At 42.2% G+C, this 23,505-nt stretch overlaps 2 protein-coding genes across 3 annotated transcripts in view; one reads left to right on the top strand and one right to left on the bottom strand.

The window, feature by feature from the left end:
* The window catches only part of ATXN1 (ataxin 1), a 379,215-nt gene extending 367,408 nt beyond the window's left edge, over positions 1-11,807 (bottom strand). Inside the window, exons 1-2 of the mRNA XM_075142740.1 lie at positions 11,755-11,807; positions 3,401-3,489 (exon numbers count right to left, since the gene is read on the bottom strand). The gene's annotated coding sequence lies outside the window, so the exon portion shown is untranslated. The remainder of the gene's footprint in view (positions 1-3,400; positions 3,490-11,754) is intronic.
* Positions 11,585-22,541, top strand: RBM24 (RNA binding motif protein 24). 2 transcript variants are annotated; one of them, XM_075142757.1, is made up of 5 exons: positions 11,848-12,169; positions 12,754-12,877; positions 13,969-14,023; positions 20,424-20,618; positions 21,249-22,541. In XM_075142757.1, exons 1-5 carry the CDS (start codon positions 12,002-12,004, stop codon positions 21,268-21,270), a joined length of 564 nt encoding a protein of 187 aa, XP_074998858.1. In that variant the 5' UTR covers positions 11,848-12,001; the 3' UTR covers positions 21,271-22,541. The 2 variants fall into 2 exon arrangements, with proteins under 2 accessions (XP_074998857.1, XP_074998858.1); XM_075142756.1 differs by having other exon boundaries at positions 11,585-12,169; positions 20,424-22,541.
* Positions 22,542-23,505: the final 964 nt, after the last annotated feature.

The following is a 23,505-nucleotide window of genomic DNA, read 5'->3' as shown; positions in this document are numbered from 1 at the left end:
AAAAAGTACACACGCTTATGATTGCCCCAGTCATGGGAGAAGCTTCAGTGGGAATTGACACCTTTTTTAGACACTGATATCAATCAGGGCTCTGTATGAAATCAGCCTTCGTAACTCCCGGTGTACCTGACCTTGCCAGTCTTACATGAACAATTAAATAGTTAATATTGATCTTTAAGTGTCTCTTCACAGTTACCTGTGTCTATTCAGATGTGAGGTTTTAGACTGAGATCACACTGCAATGCAGATTTATTTCTTTATTATAATTATCATATAATATTTTGGAGAATAGAAAAGAAATCTGTTTATGCAAGAGAGGCATTAGGTTTGTGAAGCTCAAGCCACTCCTTCCGCACAACGAAAACTACAGCAGAGCCGCACAGAGATGCTGGAGCAAAGGAAATGCATGGTTAGCCTCTGATTTGCAAACTTTGGGTTTTTTTTTTTTTGCATCGACGCAAGAAATTCATGCTAGCGAAAGAGCTATAGTTGAAATAAGGTATTTAGAAAATCAGTAACAAAATGCTGGAGCTGACATGACTACTCCCGCTCTAATCTTGAGCTTTCAAGCCCCTCCTGACACAAGTCACCTTCCAGGGACAGCAGAGAGAGCAAAGGAAACTAATGACCTCTCACCCACATCGGCACCCACAGCAGCAGGACCAGCGCATTAGCCCCGGCTGCTCTGGGAGCTTACAGCTGGACTTTTGGCATTATATTATCTTATTTATTAGTACAGTTTTTGAAAAGCAAATATTTCTAGTAAAAGTAAATGCTACCAGACTTGTCCTATATTAAAGAATAAGCTCACTTCCCTCCATGAGTAAGTAGTTCATAAAAATCTGAAGTCCTTTAGGGTTGCATTGAGAGGGCACCCCCACCCCCAGTGCGGCTGTTTGTTAATGGGGTGACAACTGCAATGTAGGGTTATCTGACATTTGTTTTCTAATGTTGTTTAAAAAAGAATAATGAAAATGTAAATAAATGCACAGGAATCCTGGGGATAGAAGAAAATTTATGAAGAAACCGCTTAATGAAAAACACATATATTGCTCTGTATTGTGTCACTGACCATATATATATGTTAATTCTTCCAAGCCATTTGCCTAAGATCATGGAAACTGCCAGCATTTTAAGAACTGCTATCAGATAACTTGAAATGACATTAGACAGACCATACAAACAGCAAACAGGCTCTAGTGACTGTATTCTTGAATCCGATCCTACAAGGTGCGGCGTAGTTTTGCTACACATAGACTTTAAGACGGCTCGACACAACCTGAGTCCCTAAACTTCTGTGGTAAGAGAAGTTACACAGCATATTGCAAAGATGGAGCTCTGAGAAATTTCATGTGACGAGGACTGATCTGACATTTTAATTTATACCCTTGCCAGTACAGGGGATTGTTTTTCCCTCCTTCTATCTTCTCGTACTTTGCTGTCAATTCTCAATTAGCCAGATGAGAAAACTGTTGTGTAATACCTGGATTTCACTTTTAGGACTGTTTTCCTGATGCTTCCAGGATCACGGCAGTACAGAGGAACCCCGAGCCAGAACTCCCTGTGCTACACGCTAACGCAAAACAGTCACAGAAAGAGAGACAGGTGGTATGGATCTGAACCGCAGAGACACTCTGAAATCTTGAAAACACCTATGCATGTACTGAACTCATCATAAGGAATTTCATTATTTTCAAGGGGCCTTCTCACATGTTTAAGAAGGTGCCTATTAGACAGGATCACAGCACAGACGAAACTACTAAAACTAACACAGGATGCTTTTACAGTACAGGGAAGAGAACAGAACAACCCCCCTAGAACAAACTCTCTACTTCCACCACACAACCATGCATCCTTTCGCAAAGACTCCTCCCCTTAAATAAGATTATGAAAATATTTTCCTAAACCCCTGCATATAATATCAACTTTAAATAATTCCTCTTACTCGCTAGTATTTCACATGAACTTCTAATCTGGTTGCATCTAGCTGCTCTAGTTTTTTCAAGCTGTCCCCCACCCCCATTTTAATAAAACCTGATTAACACGCTTGAGAGTCAAACATGAACAAAAATCTCCCTTTCCCTCCAAAGTATGGCATTCATGAATATATCATGAATAAGTAAACATTCTCTAGTGTTCTGTTTCTTTTGTCTAGCTTATCGGTGTTGAGAAACCGTCTTCTTCATTTATTTATGTTGGTATTTTATTTCCTTACTGAGTTTCAAAGATGAACAGAGAAAAATAAATACCAAGGAAATAGCTGATAGGCTGAAATGACCAAGGTTTTTCCCAGGGAGGTTAAAAAAATTATGCTTTAATACGAAGTTGTTGTTGTCTTGTTATTTCATTTAATACACCTGCTTTCAATATGGAATGCATGACAGTCTGTGTATGACAGTAGCTAGCAAGCCAGTATAGCAAAATCCTATTTATCAATGTGCAGGAATCCAATTTCTTCTTGTAATTCTGATTTAATGATATTGCATTAATTACTATTGTGCTTTGAAGTGAGGCAATCCTGCCCAGTCCAGGCTTATTCCAATGGCAGAATATGTACAGATCAGACAGCAAGTTAGTTTTGCACAGACCTCACCAAGGTCCCAGACACACTCCTGCAGCAGATCCAATATTTCTTACCTTTTTCCAGATTCCCTAGGGAGACAGTGCACTGCAACATACTTGCAGTTCCCAGTGGGAAGGCAATGTGCAAGATAAGATCAGCAAGGGGACTGATTCTTGCTTACCTGACCTTATTAAATCCCCTAACAGATCTTGGTAAAATGATCAAATGTCAGAAAAATTATTGCTCAGACTCTAATTTTAAAAAGTAATGAATTGGTAAACCTCAGTGAAAATTAACAGACCTTGACAAATGCTAATTGGGAAGGCAGGATGCTTATCTTAGGACTGAAAAGACAGTCTACCTCTTATGTTTTAGAAAATCCAAGCACTATACCTGAGCCTTATATGCAATTAAGATGAAATTTTATTTGTTTCATGTTGACAGGGTCCGTTTTTCAAAGCCATGAGAATTTTTTGGTAGGATTAAATCTGATTTGATCCTTGTCCATGACTAACCAAAGGGCAATGTGATATCTTTTCTGCAGCACTGTTAACATGCTCACAGCTGTAGTGTCTTAGCAAAGGTCCTTTCCAGAGGTGAAAATGGAGGCATTAGAGCCTGACATGTTTTCTGTGTCCTATATCATAACCTCACACCTTAGATGAACTGTGAAACTTAAGACTAAGGGACAAACATCACAAACCAGCCAAACAGTACTATTTTTATTCTCATGACAAAGTCAGAACATTTTTTTTACTTCTTTTTAAAGGCAAAAGTCACGTCTTTTCCAACCGAGGACAATAAAGGCTCTAAGAATGCTTAAAAACCTCACATTACCTTACTGGGTTGCAGCAATGAGTGTGTAGATGCTACACTGATGAAACTCCCACTGCTTAAGCGGTAACATGCTCAAATTCCCACTTGCACTGCAAAACAAACAAAAAACCCCCCACAACCTGCTGCATTGTTTTGAAGCTGTAGCCCCAAGGGCTAGGATCTTACAGGTTAAACAGAATTTTTGACAGAATTTGACTTTTAAATTTGTAGGAAAAATATAGAAAGCAATGGTGATTCAGCGCAGGCAGAGCTTCTCCCTTGTGAGTCACTTCTGTTCAGGTATTGCAGGAAGATGGGAGGAGTGCTGTATACCTGCAGGTGTCACCTTACCAAGAGAACGTACTACCGAGATCCTGACCTTTTGGAGGGGTGCGAAGGAAGCCTCCATGATCTTTCTCAGCTGGAAGTTTGCTTCACTTCAGTGTTCAGGCCAAATTCTAACCTAGCTCATTCTACCTACCAAAAAAAAGAAAAAAAATCCCAGCCAGAAAAAACCTTTCTGAACCAGAAAAGATAATCTGCTCTAATAGTCCTTGAAGAAGAGGAATGCTGTGTCACAGCGGAGAGCTAGCTGTACCACAGCAGCAGGTGGTGAAACTCAGTGCAAGCTAGGAAATCTCTCCAAGATCCTTCTGGAATGAAGGCACCAAACTACCATCACATGTTGCTACTTTTTTTAACAAATCATGTCTAATCCAAAAAGTGGAACCACCTAAAAGCTATTGTTGTCTTGGAGCTATTTTTAGTTGAAGAAACCAAGACTGCAAAGTAAACTGGATATTAAGAAGCTCAGACTAAAAATACTTGACAGCAACATATGATATCTTTGGATCAGAAAACATGGTTGAACTAGTAAACAAGCTACATACTCCTACAACACAACTCACCAGCACATTATGGGTGAGACTGGCAATATACTGTCTATCCTGAGAGAGGACAGCAAGTAAATGGGATGACCTCTGGCTAAAATCCATCTTCCCTCCTAAATGCTCTCTTCCAGCATTGCAAAGGAAGTCTCAAACTCTAATCTGAGCGTCCGAGTCACAACATGAAGGACTCCTCCACGGTCCTAGCAAAAGACGCTGGGTGAAGAAGACAGAGCACAAATTTAATCCATCCTCTCTTCCTCTACGTGCCTCCATGCCCCAGATGGCACCTTCAAGGGAAAGGAGAGGACAGTTCTGTGGAGCAGTTTTCCCTCTCTTTTTCTGCTCACGCTGGGATTAGCAGATATGTCCCTGGGTGAGGACTGAGGAATGCTGAAAGCTCCCTTTTTCTCTTAATGAAAAGTAGGCAAGGGAACACTTTGGACTCTGTTTTAATTGCCCCAGCAGTTAGATGAAAGCCAAGTTGCTTGCAAACTCTGTTTCCCCAGTACAAGCAATGCAACAAGAACGAAGTCCTTTAAAAAAAGAAAGCGTTGGGTTGAACTTGGCAAATGAGGATGTGGTATCTCCTGGCCATAAATTACAGCCTTTCAGCTCTCTGACAGGAAAGTGCAAGTCACTCCTTTGGAGGGCTGCGAGTGCACGAGGCCACAGAAAAGGCAATTCCTGAATATTCATGTGACAGGTAATTAGTTGCTCACTAAGGACTTTCCCCAGTAGCATTCCTCCAACATGGCTTAAGAAACTGGAAGGGCTGAAGTGTGTTTGAATGAGTTCTCTGCATTTCTATCCACCTATTCACATTTTTTTTCTTTTCTCCTAACGTACTTCTACTAACAGATGTGCACTGTTCTATGAGGCTAATGTCTAGCATACAGCTTGTCGACTGTCAGTTTAATCCCGTGTAATAATAACTGACTAGGGTTTAGTGGCTCTGTCTTTCACCAGCATGCCCCCATATTTCTGTTTCTTTTTTTCCTGCTTATATTGACTGAAGGCCAGATGTAACCTGATGTAATTTGGTTTAGTTTCTTTGCTTTTGGCTGCGCTCCACCAATTTACACTGGCTGAGAATTTTTTCTCAACAATATTCTGTGTACCAGGACTTCTTGCTTTGCATACAAAATACAAGCAAGCAATTAATTATGTGGGTGTATCAGTCCAAGCCACATGTGTATGGCTCAGCAGACAGCTCTGAGCACTGGTTTTCCCATCAGGTATCACAATGGGGGTGGGTGTACAACATTTTAAAGATGCACAGGAGTGTGCTTAGCATAAAGTCATCCAGCTATTACGCCACACAAATCAACATCAATGGGATTTTGCAGATTTGTTAGATGTCTGTCTCTTAGTTGCCTGTGACCAGGACAGGTCACAATTTCTAAGCTTCAGCTAGTCTGCAAATCCACGTTTATTCCTTCTCCTGCACAACTGCCTTGCTTGCTGTCAACATTAAAAATCATTGTTCTCCTGACTCTCAGCATGTCACATGGCAGTGTGGGAGCTGTGTGATTTTGCAGGTTCAGCCTCTGGCGTCAGCGCTCCCTCCGTTACAGCATCATAGGACAACTTCAGTTCATGCCAGGACTAGCCTTACTCTACCTTCTGACCTGTTCTAGCACTGGGAAGCACTATTCAGTATAGAACTCATGATTTGGTATTCATAAATGCTTTCCCTTGGTTTTTTTTTCTACCACTCCTTTCCATGTGTTCCCCTACCAACTTCATGTGCTCATTGTAACCTTTATGAATGCATTCAACCTTCTGGGTACACTTATCATTCACCCCTGCTTCACCTGACATGCCTATTACTTTCCTATATATAGGCAATATATCTTGCATGCACAGTTTCACAAACTTTGAATTTTGTTTGCTGAATCACTGAAATTCTGTGTCACCTCCTCCACTGCCCTTTAAGGAGAAGAATATTCCTGTCAGAAACGACCTTTGGTGGTCTACATTTGGTGATTTACTTGGGAATAAGGAGGTTACAATAGTTGAAGATCATGCGGATTTGTGCTCAGATACTATAGCAAAAGGGACTTTGGAAAACAGTAAGATTAATAAGTTTCAGGGAAAAAAAAATCCTATGGTGAAATCTGTTAAAATGGGGACACCCTATCAGAAGAGAAGTGGTGGAAGCTTCCCCAGTTAGGAAATTTTTCGCAGAAATCGACAATTCAAGAACTAATCATAGATAAAGATTGTACATCAGCAAGAAGACTGAGAAGATGATGAGGTTTCTAAGTTTCTCACACTCTGATCTGTTTAAGAACATGAGTGTACTACCTATTACTGTACTTTATGCTTCCCCAGACAAAGTCAAACTAGTGCCCATGTAACATACGCTGAGCAGAGCAGAGGTTAGACATTCAGCTCCTCTCTGTAATGGGATGTGGTTGGTGGAAGTGCACAGATTAGCAGACAAAGCCATGCCTAATGTTATCAGCCGAATGCTTTCACGGAGCTATGGCATTATGGAACTTCAGCAGAAATTAAGTCTCACTGACCAAACTGATGGTCTTACTAAGTTAACAGAAAAATAATTACTTTTATTTTCAGCCCTACCTAAAAATCATGGAGTCTTAGGCTCTAGGCATTCTAATAATAGTGCTAGCAAATAAAATGTGTATATATGTATATGTATATGTAAATATATAGAGGAATTCCAACTGTGTTTAATTGATGGTGTACTGAATGTTCTGAAGACCACTATTGTTTACTGAAATAAAGCACTAGCAAGAATGAGCAGTGTGCAATATAATCAGGGGTCTTTGTTGTTTTCAGAAACCTAATGAATGAACACATAACATCCACTGGTTTCTGACATGACAGGCATATGGTGCTCATAAATAAATAAAAAGTGTGATATTACAGTTACGCCGATACCAGTGAGTGGTAACATTTGGTAAGCTGGCAAGTTGTCTATTCTATCTTACCTTGACAGCTAAAACACAAAATCTCTGAGTAAAAACAATTAATTGTAACTGATAGCTTTTGGGGTTTCCTCCTGTTAAGTCATGTTACTAGGTTCTAAAAGAAACATTAGACCACTTTTTAATGTATAGCTTCAGATACCTTTTTTAAAACCATTAAAATTACATAGAAGGTAATTGTCAGCTACCACAGCCCTCAGCAACAGTATCTACATACCTGGGAGAGACTCACAGCAATTTAAAAGAGTGCAGCAGGACCTAGGTGCCTACATTCTACTTTGATTCAAAACTGAGATCCTGAAAATGTCAAAATAGCCACCTACAGGACCGATACTTCTCTCAGGTTTTACAGTGGTCTACTGTTTGTGGTACTTACCAGAACATGGGTGACCCAGGTTCAATTTCCAAATCTCTTTATGGGTTTAGGAATCCCAGTTTCACATCTCTCCCAGGAATGCCCTACCTATACACCCCTCTTCCCACATGTTCTCACTGCTTGCCTGAACTGTCATGCTTTCATCAGTGGCATCACTACGGCAAAATTTGCAGAATATAGGAATAAATTTCTTTCTTCCACACTTGCATTCCGAAGCCACAACCAGATCCCTAGCTGTAAGTCATCCTGCTGAGGCATTCCAAAACACAAAATACATATTATCTCAAGCAACTGGGATAACGACATTGGTGAAGTTGCCCACCGGCCTCCCTGCAGCACAACAGATGCTGTACAGTCCATGCCTTTAAATCTTCAAACCCATTAGTCTGACTGCGAACTTAGTCATACATACAACAAAGCCAGGTAAACACCGTCCAACCAACAGCTAACTCTAGTCCCATCCACATGTCAGAATTCATCCAGCTTCATCAGTTTCCTGTGGTACCTACAGGTTCCACAGATGAACCTTGCTCTTCAAGCTTCACTGTACTGAACCCTAGCCCTAGCACAAAGACACAGTCCCTAATCAGGCCAGAATATATCCAAAATGGGTGTCATCTGAAAGAACCGCCCTCCTGGGGTGTTTGTGGTCACCCCCTTCGGGTTAAGACTAGCCTAAAATTTGGAGTTAACCTGCAGTTTAGGAGAGAAGTATACAATATATTCCTGAACACTAAAGCGTTCAAATGGTTTTTAATTCATTTCCATATGATAGAGGTCACCTCTCTTTGTATAAAACTAGAGTTTTATACAGATATAGAGATTAAGACTGAGAAACAGTTGGAAAATATTTTTATTTCTGAGGGCTGCTGAAGTAATATATAGACTGGTGCTGGTAGCACCAAATCAGCCCCAATTTGGTCATAAGATAGTAAAGATCATCCATCCAAGAGTTGGAGGCCTGTGTTTGTTTTTCATAGGGTACGCCACGCAAAAAGGAAGGCTTGTGTTGACAATGGACTGAATGAACTAAAGTTAGTTGCAGAATGGCAAGGTATCACCTCTCTGGGATTTCGGTTAGGATTCCTGAGGAATCCTAAGGCTGGAAAATTGTACACTAGCTTCTGTCAAGACCACCAAAGTAAGAAGATGCTGGCAGGATGAAAGGTAAAACTGAGTTTTGAGAGGTTACCCCTCGACAGTAGGGGTTCTTTTCTTGTGATAGTGTTAGTGTTAGTGATACAGTTGGGTTAGAGGAAAGAATGAGCTGGAGAACTGTATTTATTCCTGAATTTTATTGGGATTGCCATCTTAAATTGAAGATGCTAATGCAGTAATAGAATGGTGGTAGCATGGCTTACAGGATATATTTTTATCTGTTAATGGCCAGGGTCACTTCTGGTTTTAGAAAAGAGCATGTGTTAGCTTGCCAGAGTAGGATGAAAACTGTACTGTACATGCTTTGGATCATAGCAGCAACAATTCTTGTGTTAAGGCTACAGTTAGTGTTTGAATTAGGGACAGAGCTAAGGTCTGAGAGAGAACTGGATGGAGAGTTGTGTGACCACCTTACTCCTCTAGGGAATATCAAACAAGGAGGACAGTACTAGCGAGATTGTGCAGGATACTCACAAGACAGCAGCGTCACCTCTTTTAACTTTAAACTATGGCTAGGTTGAAGATCGGGATTAGGCTGCGAGAGAAATGAGATTACAGAATTGTGGTTCCAGGACCACTGGGTTTTGCAATGGCTGTGGTACCTACGACAGTTATGGTTCAGTTTAAGGTTAGGAAAAGAAGGGCAAGGACTGCTGATACGTGTGAATCCTGTAGGTGCCACTGAAATAGGATGAGGTTTGGCACACAGAAAAATCCAATGGGTAACAATTTGGGCTGAAGATATATTTTCAGTTCTTGTAGGGTCTGTAGCATGAAGGTAGTGTGTACTGCAAGTTAGGTCTATTGCTGGGGGGGCTCCCTTTCTTAGTTTAAGGCTACGTTTGGTTGGAATCAGGTTTGTGCCTTGGGAGAGAAGGACCAGAAAAGGCTTGTTCATTACAGGAACCTGTAAAGGCTGCAAAAATAATAAGCAGATTAGGGACATCTGAGGGAAATAACCCCCACATCTGTGGGGTTCTTTATTTAGAAATGCATCCTGGACCTCAGGCTAATGATGGTATTGTGGTTGTGTTTGGATTTGTGACAGAAGGACTCAGACTAGAGCAAGGTCTGCCTGATGAACCCTATCTAAATGCAAGAAGTTTGTCCTTTGTTGGGACATAGATGTGAAAAGTTAGGTTTTGTTTCTGGATCCTGGAAGACCTGCTGTTGCTGTTAGACCAAAAGGCTAGGTTTTGGGTTTGGGCCTGTCAAAGTCATCAATCTTCCACTTGGGCTGAAAGAGGTGAACTCCTAAACACACCTGCAATTAGTTCTGGGATAGCCAAGTATTGCTTTTCTGGCCTTAATACAGGAGTTTGTGTAATGACTGCAAAACTAGGCTAATGCATCGTTCCTGAAGATGCCACAAGACACGCAGGAGTGTTGGGCACAGCAAGGGAAAGGAAATGGGATGAGATGGGTGAAGTTCATCTTTCAGGTCCAAAAGGGACTGAAAAGTTAAATGTACTCCTAAGCGGTTTGTGTGCTGCAGTGCTCTACTGAGCGCTGACACCTTTAGTTTGGGCTAGTATTTAAGTTCAGGTCACTAGGCCAGAGTTTAAGGTTACGATTACCCCTTGGAACAGAAGCGGCTGGAGTGTCAAGTTTTAACACAATGTTCCAGACCAGTATGAGAGCCATGCTGGGAGAAATTTTGGGGCAGAGTTAGCTGGCTTAACTGGATTCAGGCCAAGGTTAACGGCTTGTCATAGCTTGAGCTGAAAAGCAACATTTACGTCTGGATCCTGCTAGGGTTGCTAGGCTTCAGCCTGAGTTAGTACTAACATATTGAACCAAACGATTTAATCTGGAGAGTCTGGAGGATCAAGCAGGGTTTAGTGACAGCATGGCCTAGTATTGTAGAGGCCATTAGAACTAGGACAAGGACTGCTGAAAAAAATCAAACGGGGCCAAGGTTAGATACAGGGCAAGCAGGACCTAAGTTTAGGGCTAAGTGTTGTCATTATGGTTAAAGTTTGGTACCGGAGGGGCTGAAGAGCTTTGTGAAAGTCCCTCCTGCAACTGATGCATTGCTCTTTCTTCTAAGAGAGAAAGGACTTCACGGGAGAAAGTCTAACAGACAGAGGAAGTAGGAGAAAGAGGAAAAAGAGACACCAGTTACTTATCAAGACTTTGGGACCACAAGGGAATGGTTTAGAAGTCTATACACATGTGTACATCTGTTTTCCCCAATCTTTAACCTTCCTCCCATCCTTCCTGTCTCCCTGTGAGTCTCCCTTCCCCGCAACTCCCACAGTCCTCTGCCTCTCCATGTCATGCAGACGTTCCCTTCTTTTTGTTTGTCTGTGTCCTTCCCAGTCCCAGCACAGGGCAGAGGCAGCAAGAGAAGAGAAAAACGAGGGAAGCAGCTTTACCGTTTTTTTTCACCCTGTCTCCAAACCCACAACCACCATCACCACCACCACCACAATACTAATGGAAATGCTGCGACACCGTAGCTTTGCTAGTCTGGGGAGAGAGGTAAGTGAGGGTGGCAGAGGTTTCACCACAAGCCTTCTAGGAGGGATCAAAACATTTGAGGACTGCCACCTCCGGCTGCCCGGGCAGCAGGGACCCCGCAAGACCCTACCTCCCGGCACCTCCTATTTGCACAACGCTGGGCAAACCCGCCTCGGAGGGCACCGAGCCTCCCTGGGGGGCACTCCTGAAGCAGCCCCTTTGCTTGACGGCTCCGAGGGCCGGCTCCCGCCGCGCGGGGGGGCATCCAGCTGTTGCCAACAGCTGTGTGTCAGCCCCGGCTGGGCCGCGGCCGAGCGCCGGGTCCGCCCCGCCGCCGTCCCCGCCCCTGCGAGGAGGAGGAGGAGGAGGAACCGAGTGTGCCCGACCCGGTGGCTTTTAGGGGGGGAGGCCACTCAGTTGTTAGCGCCCAGGCCCTGCGCTCCTCTTCTAGCTGCTGCTTCTGCTTGTTTCCAGCGCTACGGCCGCCAGGCTGGCTGCTGTCCGGCCTCCCCTCCTCCTTTTGCCGGTACCTACCTCAAAACCTCCGGAGGCTGCGGGGCTCCGCTCTTGAAGGAGGAGGAAGCTGGGTTTGCAAAGGCAAAAGGGAATTGCATTGTAACTGGGTGGCGGGGGGAAGACGGGGGGGGCAGAGAGGAGAAAAAAAAATTGAAAAAAAGAGCGGGGCTGACTCTGGAAGCGGGTCTCGCCGCCCAGGACCCGCACGCCCCGGCAGCCACGCGTGGGTGCAGAGCGCGGCGCGGCGCGCAGGGCCGGGCGGAAGATGCACACGACGCAGAAGGACACCACTTACACCAAGATCTTCGTCGGGGGCTTGCCCTACCACACCACCGACTCCAGCCTGCGCAAGTACTTCGAGGTCTTCGGGGACATCGAGGAGGCGGTGGTCATCACCGACCGGCAGACGGGCAAGTCCCGGGGATATGGCTTTGTAAGTGCCGGGGCGCGGGGCAGGGCGGGGGGGTGCGGCGGGGGGCCGGGGGAGGCGGCCGGGGCGGGGGCAGGTGGACGGCAGCACGGGCATCGCGGAGAAACTTCTTCGGTTAAGGAGCCGGGCGGCCCCGGGCTCGGGACACGGGAGGGGGTGTCGGGCAGTTCGACTTTTTGCTTTTTCTCCCCCCCTTTTTTTTTTCGCTCCCTGCTGGTGAGTTTGGAGGGGCGGGGGGGGGGGGGGCGGATACTGAAAAAGGAGATTGAGGGGGGAATCGCCTCATTCCTCGCAGCGCCGCCAGCGCGCCTGTTGCTCCCTGATACGGGCGCGCCGGGGGTTATCTGCCGGCGGCGGAGCCCGGTCCGCGCCCTCCGCCCTGCGCCGGCCGCGGCTCCCGGAGCCTCGCTCTCCGCTGCCGGCGCGGCCGCCGGGGCGCTGCGTTCCGCTGGGCGGGCGGCCGGGGGCCCCTCGCCGCCCCGGCTGTCCCCCAGCGCCGCCCGGGGAGCAGCCGGCTCGCTGCCGTGGGCGAGAGGCTTCTCCTTCCCCGCGGAAAGGGGATCTAACGCGCAGCATCGCCCGTTAAGGTCACCATGGCTGACAGAGCTGCTGCTGAAAGGGCTTGTAAAGACCCCAACCCCATCATCGATGGCAGGAAAGCCAACGTGAACCTGGCGTACCTGGGTGCCAAGCCGCGGATAATGCAGCCAGGTGAGGAAGCGGCCCTGAACGGCTTTTCTCTCTGCACCTCAGGTTTCTGAAGAGAGTAAAACTTTAAAAAAGGTAGTGCTGTCCGGCACTTTCGTGAAGGACACTCGGTGTTCGGGTGTGCTTTGGTTTTGATTTTTAAATGCCAGCGTGTAGTAACTTTCTGGCTATTTTGTATTATTTAAAAACCAAAAGCAATCGGAGATAAAATATCTGCAGTTCCCCAGGAAGACCGCCCCAGCTCAGACACTTCATTGGTTATTCCTACTGCTGGGAATGTGGTGGCGCTGACCATTTACAGTATCGTTGCAGGGAAAGATTGGCCTAGGAATTAATCGCTTCCAATGTGTGCGGTCTTATTAATGCAAACAATATCTTAATGCAAACTCCTCAAACAGATGGGAGCTATTATGCAGACTTTAAAATGAAACGGCTCTTCCTAAGACCACATCCGAGCCAATCTGATGTCCTAGCCACTTCCCAAGCTGCTGCTTTGCAGCAAGGGAGACAGGAGCGCAGAGCGCGTGCACGTTTGTGCTCTAAAGGAGGCTGCTCTGAATTCCCGTGTGCTTAGCCTGAGAAACACTTGTGTGAGTAGTTAAGTGCCCATCAAGGAAAGAACGAGTTCATACTTGGGCGCTTGAAGAACGGAAATGAAGTTAGGATTTGACCCCCATGCTAAGTCCACATGAGTAGAGATGGCTCGAATTTAAGTCTGTAGAAAGTGCACAAATACACTGAAAAATAGAAAACACCATATAATCCTTCAGAGGCTGAAGTTAGGGACCAGAATGGAGCACAAAATAAAATGTGAATGAAGACCTTGTGCTTGTTGTTTAGAAAAAGTCATTCGAAATCTCTAGGAAAGCGTGTGCTTTACTGTTTCAAGTTCTGTATGCATCTATGTGTGTGCGTGTATATATGGATTGATATATTTTGCTTTCTAATTTGTGGTTCTGCAGCCTTTCAGACATCGCCACTGGAGGTTGTTAGTGAAGGCTGTTACTCTGCGTTTGTATGCGTGTGTATATATAGCGTAAATAAGTGGCCAAAAGAACACTCATACAGAGAATGTGATGTGTTTTTATCGGTAGGTTTTGCCTTTGGTGTCCAGCAGCTTCATCCAGCTCTCATACAGAGGCCTTTTGGGTAAGTCCGTTCAATGGGACCTCAAATAGGGGAGGAAAAATTTTTTTTAAAAAAAGGAAAGAAAAAGTATGATCCTTGAAGGCCTCTTGCAGTAGCAGCCTTATAAACTCACCAGCAATGCTGAAGTTCTCAGACTTATAAATGTGTACCCGTAAATGCGCTCACCTTGTTGGTCATGTTCTAAATGCCGCAGCTGAGTCAAGTTGTGTGGGACGTGTCGCTTCCACCTAAGCAGTCCAGTCCCGTATGACCCTATGGTAAAACAAGGAGGTATGACTTGATGCAAGATTGCTGTGCCCCATTTCTCTTTTTTCAGCTTGACTCAATGTTATTTATCTCTTTCTAATCTGACAGGGATCGTTTACAGTTAAGATAACTGATCAGAAGGATATGATGATAAGAGGTGGAATAGTTCTGTTTGGAATTAAACTCTGTAACCAGTAGACTCAAACACAAACAAGCTAAAATGGTGATTAACGATGCATGTATGTTTTTTTCATATAGTCAATAGACCTCCGTGTGCTTTTTTTTTATTTATTTATTACAGTAATGAAGTGGTGTTGATAGCTAAACTGTGTGCTTTTATTTAATTGAAAGAGCTGTAGTGAAAGTTTTTTGGGGGGGTCTTTTTAATTTTGTTTTTGTTGTTGAGGAGTGACTTTGCCATGGGGAGCAAAGGGCCTTTTATTTTTTTTCCTTGCTTTCAAGCTGTAGCCTGTGACTTTTTTAACCATATTTTGTAGTGAGTGCTAAATTGTGTGACTTCTTGATTTTTAAGTAAATCAACGTATTGCTTGCATGTTCATAATTTTTTTGGGGGGGTTTGTTCTTGGGAGGGGTGTGGAGCTCCTTATTAACAATGTGCGTCCATTTGGGCTTTCTAATTTGAGATTTTTTTTTCTTCAATCTGTCTTTAATATGTAGCGCATTTCTCCTTTACTTGAGTATACTGTTCCTAAATAGATCTAACTCTTGCTTCTTACAGGCATATAATTAGGAGGTGAAGTCTGCTTTAAACTTTCCATACAGTGTCACTTCACTAATGCACACTGACTGAGAAACTCATTGCAAAATAATGCATTTTGCTAATTAATGAGTAAGCTAACAATAAAGTAGGGAAAATGCGTCACAAATGTATTTTGTTTATTTGACTAGAATAGCTTTAAATATTGCACCTAGCTGTTATTAAGCAACGATGGCCTTTTGGTAGTTTGACTTGTAAAAGCGGTAGAAACAGTTCCTGTCCTCAAAACTGTAGGAAAAAGCTTTCCTAGAAACTTCATGTACTTTTAAAGGAGAATGTTGATTCTTCTGAGACACACGGGGAGGTTGTGGAAAACTTTTTGTCTTTTTTTTTTCTTCTTATGATTATCCTCTACTGTATTTTGTTTGACTTCTTTGAAGTGTGAGGAAACGACAGTGTATATGCAGCGATCAGTTTATGAAGCCTGTGCTAAGGTAGGCAGGAGGCGGAGCGCGTTGTCTCCAGAGCTGTTAAAGCACTTGTTCCAAAGAGGAAGAGTGGACTGCCTGGGGATCAGCCATGGAGAGACTGAGTATTTGCTGAGCACAACAGAAAAGGAGAACCTGTGGCAATCCCTTGCTTAAAGGACTTTACAAATGTAGGGGTCTTTCTTGCTTTCCTTACCCAGAGCCAACAATAGATCATGTAAATTGTGTTTAGGTCAGGGAAATTCTTCCAGCAGGCTGAATAAGGTTTTATTTCTAATGCAATGTACATAAATCTGAAGAAAAGGAACGTTGGTTGCAGGGTCATGTATATACGAAATTGGTAATTTTTAATCCTTGGCTTTTGCCTTTCTTTTACTATGTGCAAACAAAGGAGATTACTAATCCTGCTGCCTCCTCAACATTTCCGACGACTTGTACATTTTTTAAAGAATGTAGTTCAGATTAAGAAGAACAGCATTCATTAGGATGAATTAACATCTTCGTTCACTATATTCCTTGACAATAAAAGGCATAGTTTCAGTGCTTACTTGAATCTACTTTTATTGAATCTACTTTTATTGAAGAGTTCACTCTAAGAGGATGTTACATGGATTGCACTGAAACACATGGTCACCTTAAAGCCTTTCTTCCTCCTAGGCAGTTGCACTTTTTAAAAGTACACTTTACTAATATGTTGTGTAAAATGGGTCGTCATGGTGATTCACTACCAATACTCTGCTAATCCATACACAAAAGCTCCAAATGTTTTTTGTTTGTTTTTTTTTTTTTCCTACCGGAGTGCAAATTAGTGAGGTGCTGCCATATTCTTGTCAGTAGTGTTTTGATATGGTTCCCCACCTATCAAACAAGAAGCTGAAAATAATTGGATTATGTGACATTACTTTTACTGAGAAGATGCAGAAGTACAATATTCTGAATTAAGTACAACATTATTGTGGTGGAGGGAGCCAGAAACTAGATTAGCTTCAGTGCATGAAGCATTTAAAATGCTGGGAATTTTTCTTTATTCAGTGCTGCACAGATCAATTCATCCACCAAATAACATTTCTCCCCGCTCTTTACATTCAGCATCTATCTTACTGTTGGTGTGTTTCATAGAAAGCTGTTTGATCACAGGACTGGTTATCTATACAGCTCTGTTTCCAGGATTGTTTATTAAAATACTATCTCTGAATTCAATAGGAATTTATGGAGGGGGAAGATGACTTTGCCTCCTAAGATAGCTTTTCTCATTTTGCTTATGTAGTTTTTACTTCAATAGTGGTGGGAAAATACGGGGTTATACAGAGGTATTGGTGTAGGATATGACTTGTTCTGTTGGAAAGATTTTTTCTCTTTATTTTCTGTCTAAAACTTGTACCTCGATCAAAATGAGAACATTCCCACTGTTTTTAGTAAGACCAGAGTTAAATCCAAAGTTACTAAGTTCATTATCAAATGGTTAGCTGATACTACCTGCTCGGTATTCTCTCCCAAGAGTTAGGCAATTCTGCCTTTCTTAAGAGAGAAGGAAAAGCCCTCTCGAGTTTATTGATCAAAAGACCTGTATAATACTAGACTACGGATAACCTGGAAAGAGGGAATGAAGCTGGCACAGTCAGAAGTTAACCTGCAGAATGCTAAATGTCCTCTTAATGGTATCAGGCACAAATTTAAAAGGAAGCATATTAAGGGTCTTGTATGTCTTGATGTTTACATAACCTATTTCTGCTATAAGGAAAGCTGTGCACTGGTGAAAATCTACTCTTTAATTATGCTTACAAAACCAGATGATGCCGTGCAAGGGCCAAAGCAAAACATTTCGTTTGAAGTTAAATATCTACTTTCACAAGAATTTAATGTTGAGAGTCAATGATGTGCTACTACTGCTGAATTTCTATATGCCACAGCTCTCTGCATTAGTCTAGAAAGTCCCTTCTATCCTTTGAAACAGTTGGCTTTCACTTTATTATTGCTTATAGGATTATTTTTGAGGTCTTAGTTAAACACAACTCTTCTGTTATAACAACAATGAAGGTCTTAAGGCACATGGCAGGAGTGTTTGTCATTCAATTTTTAATATCCCAAAGCTATAGTTACTGCTAAAGTTTAATGTGGCTTCCCTTCTCCTTTATTGCAAAAGCATAAACCAGTAAATATACGTCCCAAAATAAAAACTACTGCCAGGAAAGAAAGCTTAAACCATATATAATTCTCACACTCTTACTCTCAAAAAGTAAAGCAGCAGCTTTTATTCAAAATTAAGGATACGAAGGATATCCAGCGTAACTGGGAATTGCTTTTTCAGCTTTTGACCTGGCAGAGCATTAAAAGCAGTTGGGTTCTGAATGGCTGAGCTCTACATGTGCTGGCCTCTGCAGTAGGTAGAAATTTACTTTGGCCATATAAAGCCATTTTACTCGACTCAAAACAGTTATAGCATGACAGATGATCAAAAATAGCCCCACTGCAGCTTATGCTGTCAATCATCATGTGTGAAATGGCATGGTGGTGAGGAGCCTGCACAGGGTTTATGTTTATTGTAGGGTAAGATGTGGCAAACAGATAGTGTTTCATAACTTCACCACCTGTTAGTTTCTTGGCTTAAATAAAACAAGTCACGAGAGTTTAAGGGGGAGCACATGTATCTTTCTGTCTTGTTCAAGGATATGGCCGAGTGTCCTAATATCGTCAGAAAATCTTAGTAACATCAGTTCAAGTTAACACAAGCAGCTAGATAAGCTTGTTTACTGTCTCTTCTGTTAGAATTACTCTCTTTCATAAATGCTGTATGTAAAGATTCCTTTGATGTGGTGTTAAATGGCCTCTTAATGATGCAGAAGAGGCTCTTGGTGACTTCAAATTTGGTTTTATACCTCTTTCCTTAATACTTAAAAAACGTGGTGTTATATTTATTAGGATTGTACTTGACTGGTGACCAATACAAAATGCTTGCTTATGCTCATCCATTTTGTATGGAGAGCTCAGGTAATGATGTGTATTTAAATGCACAGAGCCAGCTTAAATATGCTTCAAATGCACTTCTGGCTAATCACTTCATAAATTAGGTGAGTGTTAAAAACCCAACTTACGGTTTTGTTTATGTTTTCTTTCCTTTCCCAATCCCTATTTGTCACTCTTTTCTTTTTTTCATTTCTTCCTTCACACAGTAGGAAATGAATTTCATTGACATGTTGGGTTTTTATGATTGTGGTGTTCATGTCTTAAACATGGCAACTGAACATTTCTCTCTGCTAATATTCCTATTCAATCAACTGAGCTCTTTTTTTCTTAAAAAGAAAACTAGGCTGTTCTAAAGCCTGACTATCACTTATCTTAAACTATGTTTTGCTATGAATCTAGTTGACAGTGTCCCTTCTGATTGAAATGTTTCCTTGTTGACCACTTCAGTAAATCTTGAAGTTATTTTAAAAATGAAACAAACAAAAAAAAACCTTTCCATTAAATTTTGAATTTGGAGAAAAGAGGACAGTTTTTACCGTTGCAATTTGCATCTGTGCTTACAGTGCGCTAAAAGGTTGGTGCAGTCTTTAGAGTTGTCTATAACGGTAAAGCTCAGTAAGAAATAGTAGTAAATCTGCACAAGCAGTTTTTCATGGATTTATAAAGATTCACTGACTGGAAAGGAGTTGCATATATGAATGACTTCTCTGTGGAAATCCAGATGCAAGACAGGGTTATGAATGTAAAATGAGAATTATACTGAGTATATTATTTTTTAAAATCATACTATATGATAAAATACAACTATGAGATGAACTTGTATGTACAATTGTGTGCTAAGACAACGATATGACCAATTTTCAAAACTGAAGGGCTAAGTAAACAAGCCAAGGAAGCAAGTTTTGTGACTTGGAGACGATGGGAAAGTGTGTGTACTGATCTGTTCAGAATGGTTATTTCTTAAGCTGTAAATTTGTTTTTTTTTTGCTTTTGTTAAGCACCAGTTCTATTTAGACTTAATCCTATGCCCACCTCCCAAAAAACTCTATGCTGTATGTCTTGCATAGAAATAAACAAGCTGGCACAAAACAGGACATCAGTGGCCTGATAATCAAACAGGTTTGACCCTTGTGTCCTTACGAACTTTTATAAAAGTGTGATGCACATGTACTTAGGAGTCACTGTTATGGATTTTAATAGCATCTATGTAGCTTCCCCTCAATGGCCTCTTGTGACGGAGTGAGCTGCACTATCGTTCGTTTGGAAAGTGTGATTCTTGCTGTGTTTACCACACTTGTGTACTTTATTTAAACTCCTTTGTCGCCTGTGTTGGTTTTTTTCTTATTTTTAATAAGGGTGACTGAGGTTGCAGAGAAATTAATGTGTGCTGAGTCTGCATAGCAACTTAAGTAGGGTTGCCACAATACACTCTCCCCCCTCCTCCCCGAGAAGACTTTACATAAAGTCAAGGTTCGACCATTTTGTTGCCTTATTGGCTATTGTCAAATTTATTATAGTGATGCTGTCAAACTGCTCAGTTACTAATAATGAAAGTATTGCAGGAAATAATTTTACTAAGAGTCGAGTAGTTAAGTGAGAAGCAGGGTAATAAAGATGACTTACAGGTGATTTGAAAAACAAATACTGCAATTTTCCAGACGGAATAATCAAGCTTACTCCTTTAGAGTTGTCTTAAAACTGACATCAGTAATCCTGGTCCTTCTAAAAATTTTAATAGCATTGAACATCATATCCTTAAGCAACATTAAACATTCCTATTTAACTCAGCTATAATGCTGTGCTTTGGAGCGATGCATCTCTTCGGGCCAGTGAACTGATAATTGGTCCATGGAGTCTAGTTATTGTGGCAACCCTATGCACATAACAACAACTAAATTGAGTTTGTTTTAGTTCGGAGTATGGAAATGACGCTTAGGCGCTGCCTTGCGTACCGACTCTAACTCCCTCTCCCATCTTTCAACAGGATACCTGCTCACTATGTCTATCCACAGGCTTTTGTACAGCCCGGAGTGGTAATTCCCCACGTTCAGCCCGCAGCAGCGGCTGCTTCCACTACACCCTACATCGATTACACCGGAGCTGCGTATGCCCAGTACTCGGCTGCCGCCGCCGCCTACGAGCAGTACCCGTACGCCGCCTCGCCGGCTGCCGCTGCCGGGTACGTGGCGGCGGGGGGCTACGGCTACGCGGTGCAGCAGCCCATCACCGCAGCAGCGCCTGGGACGGCCGCTGCGGCTGCTGCCGCTTTCGGCCAGTACCAGCCCCAACAGCTGCAGACAGACCGTATGCAATAGCAGATGGACTCCTGAAGGAAGCTCTTTCTTCCTCTTCCTCTTTTCAGCCTTCCAGTATAAGTAGTTAATCAGAGACAATCGATATTAACTAAGGAGCTTTAAGGAAAGCGATGCTATTGCGAAACTAAAGATTTTTATTCCACTGTCTTCATACAGTATGCATCCAAATCATGTTGTTAGAGGGGAGGGGTAGTGCGGCATGTCTAGTTTCAAGTATCAAGCCAGAAGAAAATGGGAAAAAAAATACTGTACTGTCATGAAAGAGTGGCAGGAGTAGCAATGAGACTTCATATTTTCAAACAAACAAACAAACAAACAAGAACCAAAAAAAGCAAAGGTGTACTTTTTACAGTATCAGGGAAGCAAAACTGCCTTTTATAAGTAAGAAAATGGTATTTGAAAAGTTCGAACCAGGGAAAAAACTGAGTCAGCAATATGTAATCTTTATCCATTTTAAGAGGAAACAAGCTTAAAGCACTGATTGTCCTTTCTAGCTTTCAGAAGTTGTCTTCGTGAGATAGTACCTTCTCACTGTCTCACTAACGGGCATCGAACAACCCAAGGAAGATGGCCGGCTAGTAAGATGGCGGACAGGCACCAAAGTTATTTTCTTCTCTGTCCTCTGGATGAGTGGAACTATGGAGCAAGTGATGTGGAAGTAAGGGGTGCAACAGCTGTAGAGACAATCAATAACACAGACAGTTCTGGACAGAACACATCACTCGTGCTCATGTGATGAGCTTGTCACATCCTAATCCCTCGCCCCATCCTGTTTCACTTTTGGGAAACTTTAACTGCTGGTGTCAGCTATTCTGATTCTAAAATAGGATCAGCCCTTTACTACAACAGCCTTCTCTTTCTATTTATTGCAATTATTCGTAACTTGTGAATAAAGGCAGGAAGAAGCTTAATGAATTAAAACCTTTAAGAACTGTTTTAAGGGAATTTTCTTTTCTGAAAGCATTTGTACAATTTTAATATCTATTTCAGGATTATATTTAAAATATTTATTAGCAAACATACAGTACACAAGGCGACTTTTGTTACCAAGACTGCTGTTCTTGAAGGGTTAATGGTATGTGATTTATACTGTGCCTTAATTGTTATGCTATTTAAAAAGAAATATTTATTTTGAAAGTTTTACTATGCTGCACTCTAAAGAAAGCAACTTTAGATGTGACACTGTAAAATTATGTATTCATCTCATGGCATAAATTATTTAGTAGGCTTAGATGTAGCATATTAAATATTAACCTAATTAACTAAGGATGTTGACTTGGATTTATTTAAATTCAGTATGTGCACTGTATGAGGGTACTCTTAAATTAACACTTTTTTAGGTTTTTACATAAAATATTGCTAGTTCATTCTTTTTCCCTCTACTAGTTTTTCATGTAGACCTCTCAAATACATTAGTGCCGTTTTCTCACTCATCTGTATGTAGACTGACTATTTTTCCCTTTGCTAGAAAATGCTGCTTTACATTGTCCTGTGAAACTACAATACTTGCAATTTTTATTCTTGACCGAAATGGAATTTGATATTTTACACTGTATTGGATTTTTTTATACTTGAACAATTTCATACAAGGGAAGACAGGATAGCATTTTTATGGACTTTATCCAATGTCACTGGATTTATTTTAAGTATTCTGAATACTAGCCAGTGTTATAATGTAGACAGACTCTCCTGTGCATATTATTTATTCAGTATGTATATTGCTTTACAACATTTCAGATCTCTTAATCTATTCACTCATATTAAAACAATAAAAAAATGTTGTCGCATCCCGTCCAGTGATGTTTTTGCTCAAATTGTCTTAGATCTTGTTTAGTTAAAACAAGGGGGGCAGCCTTTTATGTAATTTTCCTGGTCTGTGGGGTGAATAGCAGCATACGCACTGGATTTAAATCCATTGACTGGTATGAACTGTATTACATGGAGGAAATTCTACAAAGATGCAGAAGATCCATCCTGAGAGTTATGAAATAATTCAGAGTGGAAGGGACTTTGGGAGGTCCCAGGTGGCTTATGGCTTTGTCCAGTCAGGTCTTAAAATCCTCCATGTGGAGACTGCACAACCCCTCTGGGTAATCTATTCCACTACCTAATTATCCCCATAGTGTCAATTTTTTTCCTTCTGTCTAGCCACAACCTCCCCGGTTCGTTTATAACCTTCGTCTCTCATTCTTTGGCAGAGAGCCCAGCCCTATCTTCTCGGTAACCTCCTCCTAGGAACTGGAAAGTTGCTGTTCTCTTCCATAGGCTGAACAAACCCCAATGCCTCAGCTGCTCCTCAAAAGTCTCATGCTTCAATCCCCAGCCATCCCGTTGGCCCTCCAATGGAGTCATACCAGTTTATCAACAGCTTTCATGTACTGGGAGAGTCAAGACTGGACCCACTATGCCAGCTGTGGTCTAATGAGTGCTGAGTAAAAGGAAGTAATTGCCATGATCTGCCATCTGTGCTCCTGTTGATACAGTCTGATGCACTTTCACTGCTGCCAGAGTTTGCCACTGAGTTTGTCAGTGGCAAACTCAGCCTACCCCAAGCCTCCCATGTCCTTTTCAGCTGAGCTGCTACCAAGCCAGTCATGCCCTGGCCTATGCAAGGGGTTAGTCCATCCGAGATAAAGGACTCTCTATTTGTCCTCACTGAACTTCATGACGTTCCTGTTGTCCTAGTCCTCTAGCAAGTGTAAATCCCTCTGAACGGCAGGCCTGATCTCAAGCATATCAACTATATGGATC

This window comes from Calonectris borealis, chromosome 2, assembly GCF_964195595.1.
Source record: "Calonectris borealis chromosome 2, bCalBor7.hap1.2, whole genome shotgun sequence".
Taxonomy (NCBI): domain Eukaryota; kingdom Metazoa; phylum Chordata; class Aves; order Procellariiformes; family Procellariidae; genus Calonectris; species Calonectris borealis.
The sequence above is the reverse complement of the archived record's forward strand: the minus strand, read 5'-3'. Positions and strand labels throughout refer to the sequence as shown.

Coding starts and splice junctions, on each gene's coding strand:
- RBM24 (XM_075142756.1), top strand. CDS start 12,002: ATGCACACGACGCAGAAGGACACCACTTACACCAAGATCTTCGTCGGG. Junction 12,878..13,968: donor GCCGCGGATAATGCAGCCAG/GTGAGGAAGCGG, acceptor TTTTATCGGTAG/GTTTTGCCTTTGGTGTCCAG. Junction 14,024..20,423: donor CTCATACAGAGGCCTTTTGG/GTAAGTCCGTTC, acceptor ATCTTTCAACAG/GATACCTGCTCACTATGTCT.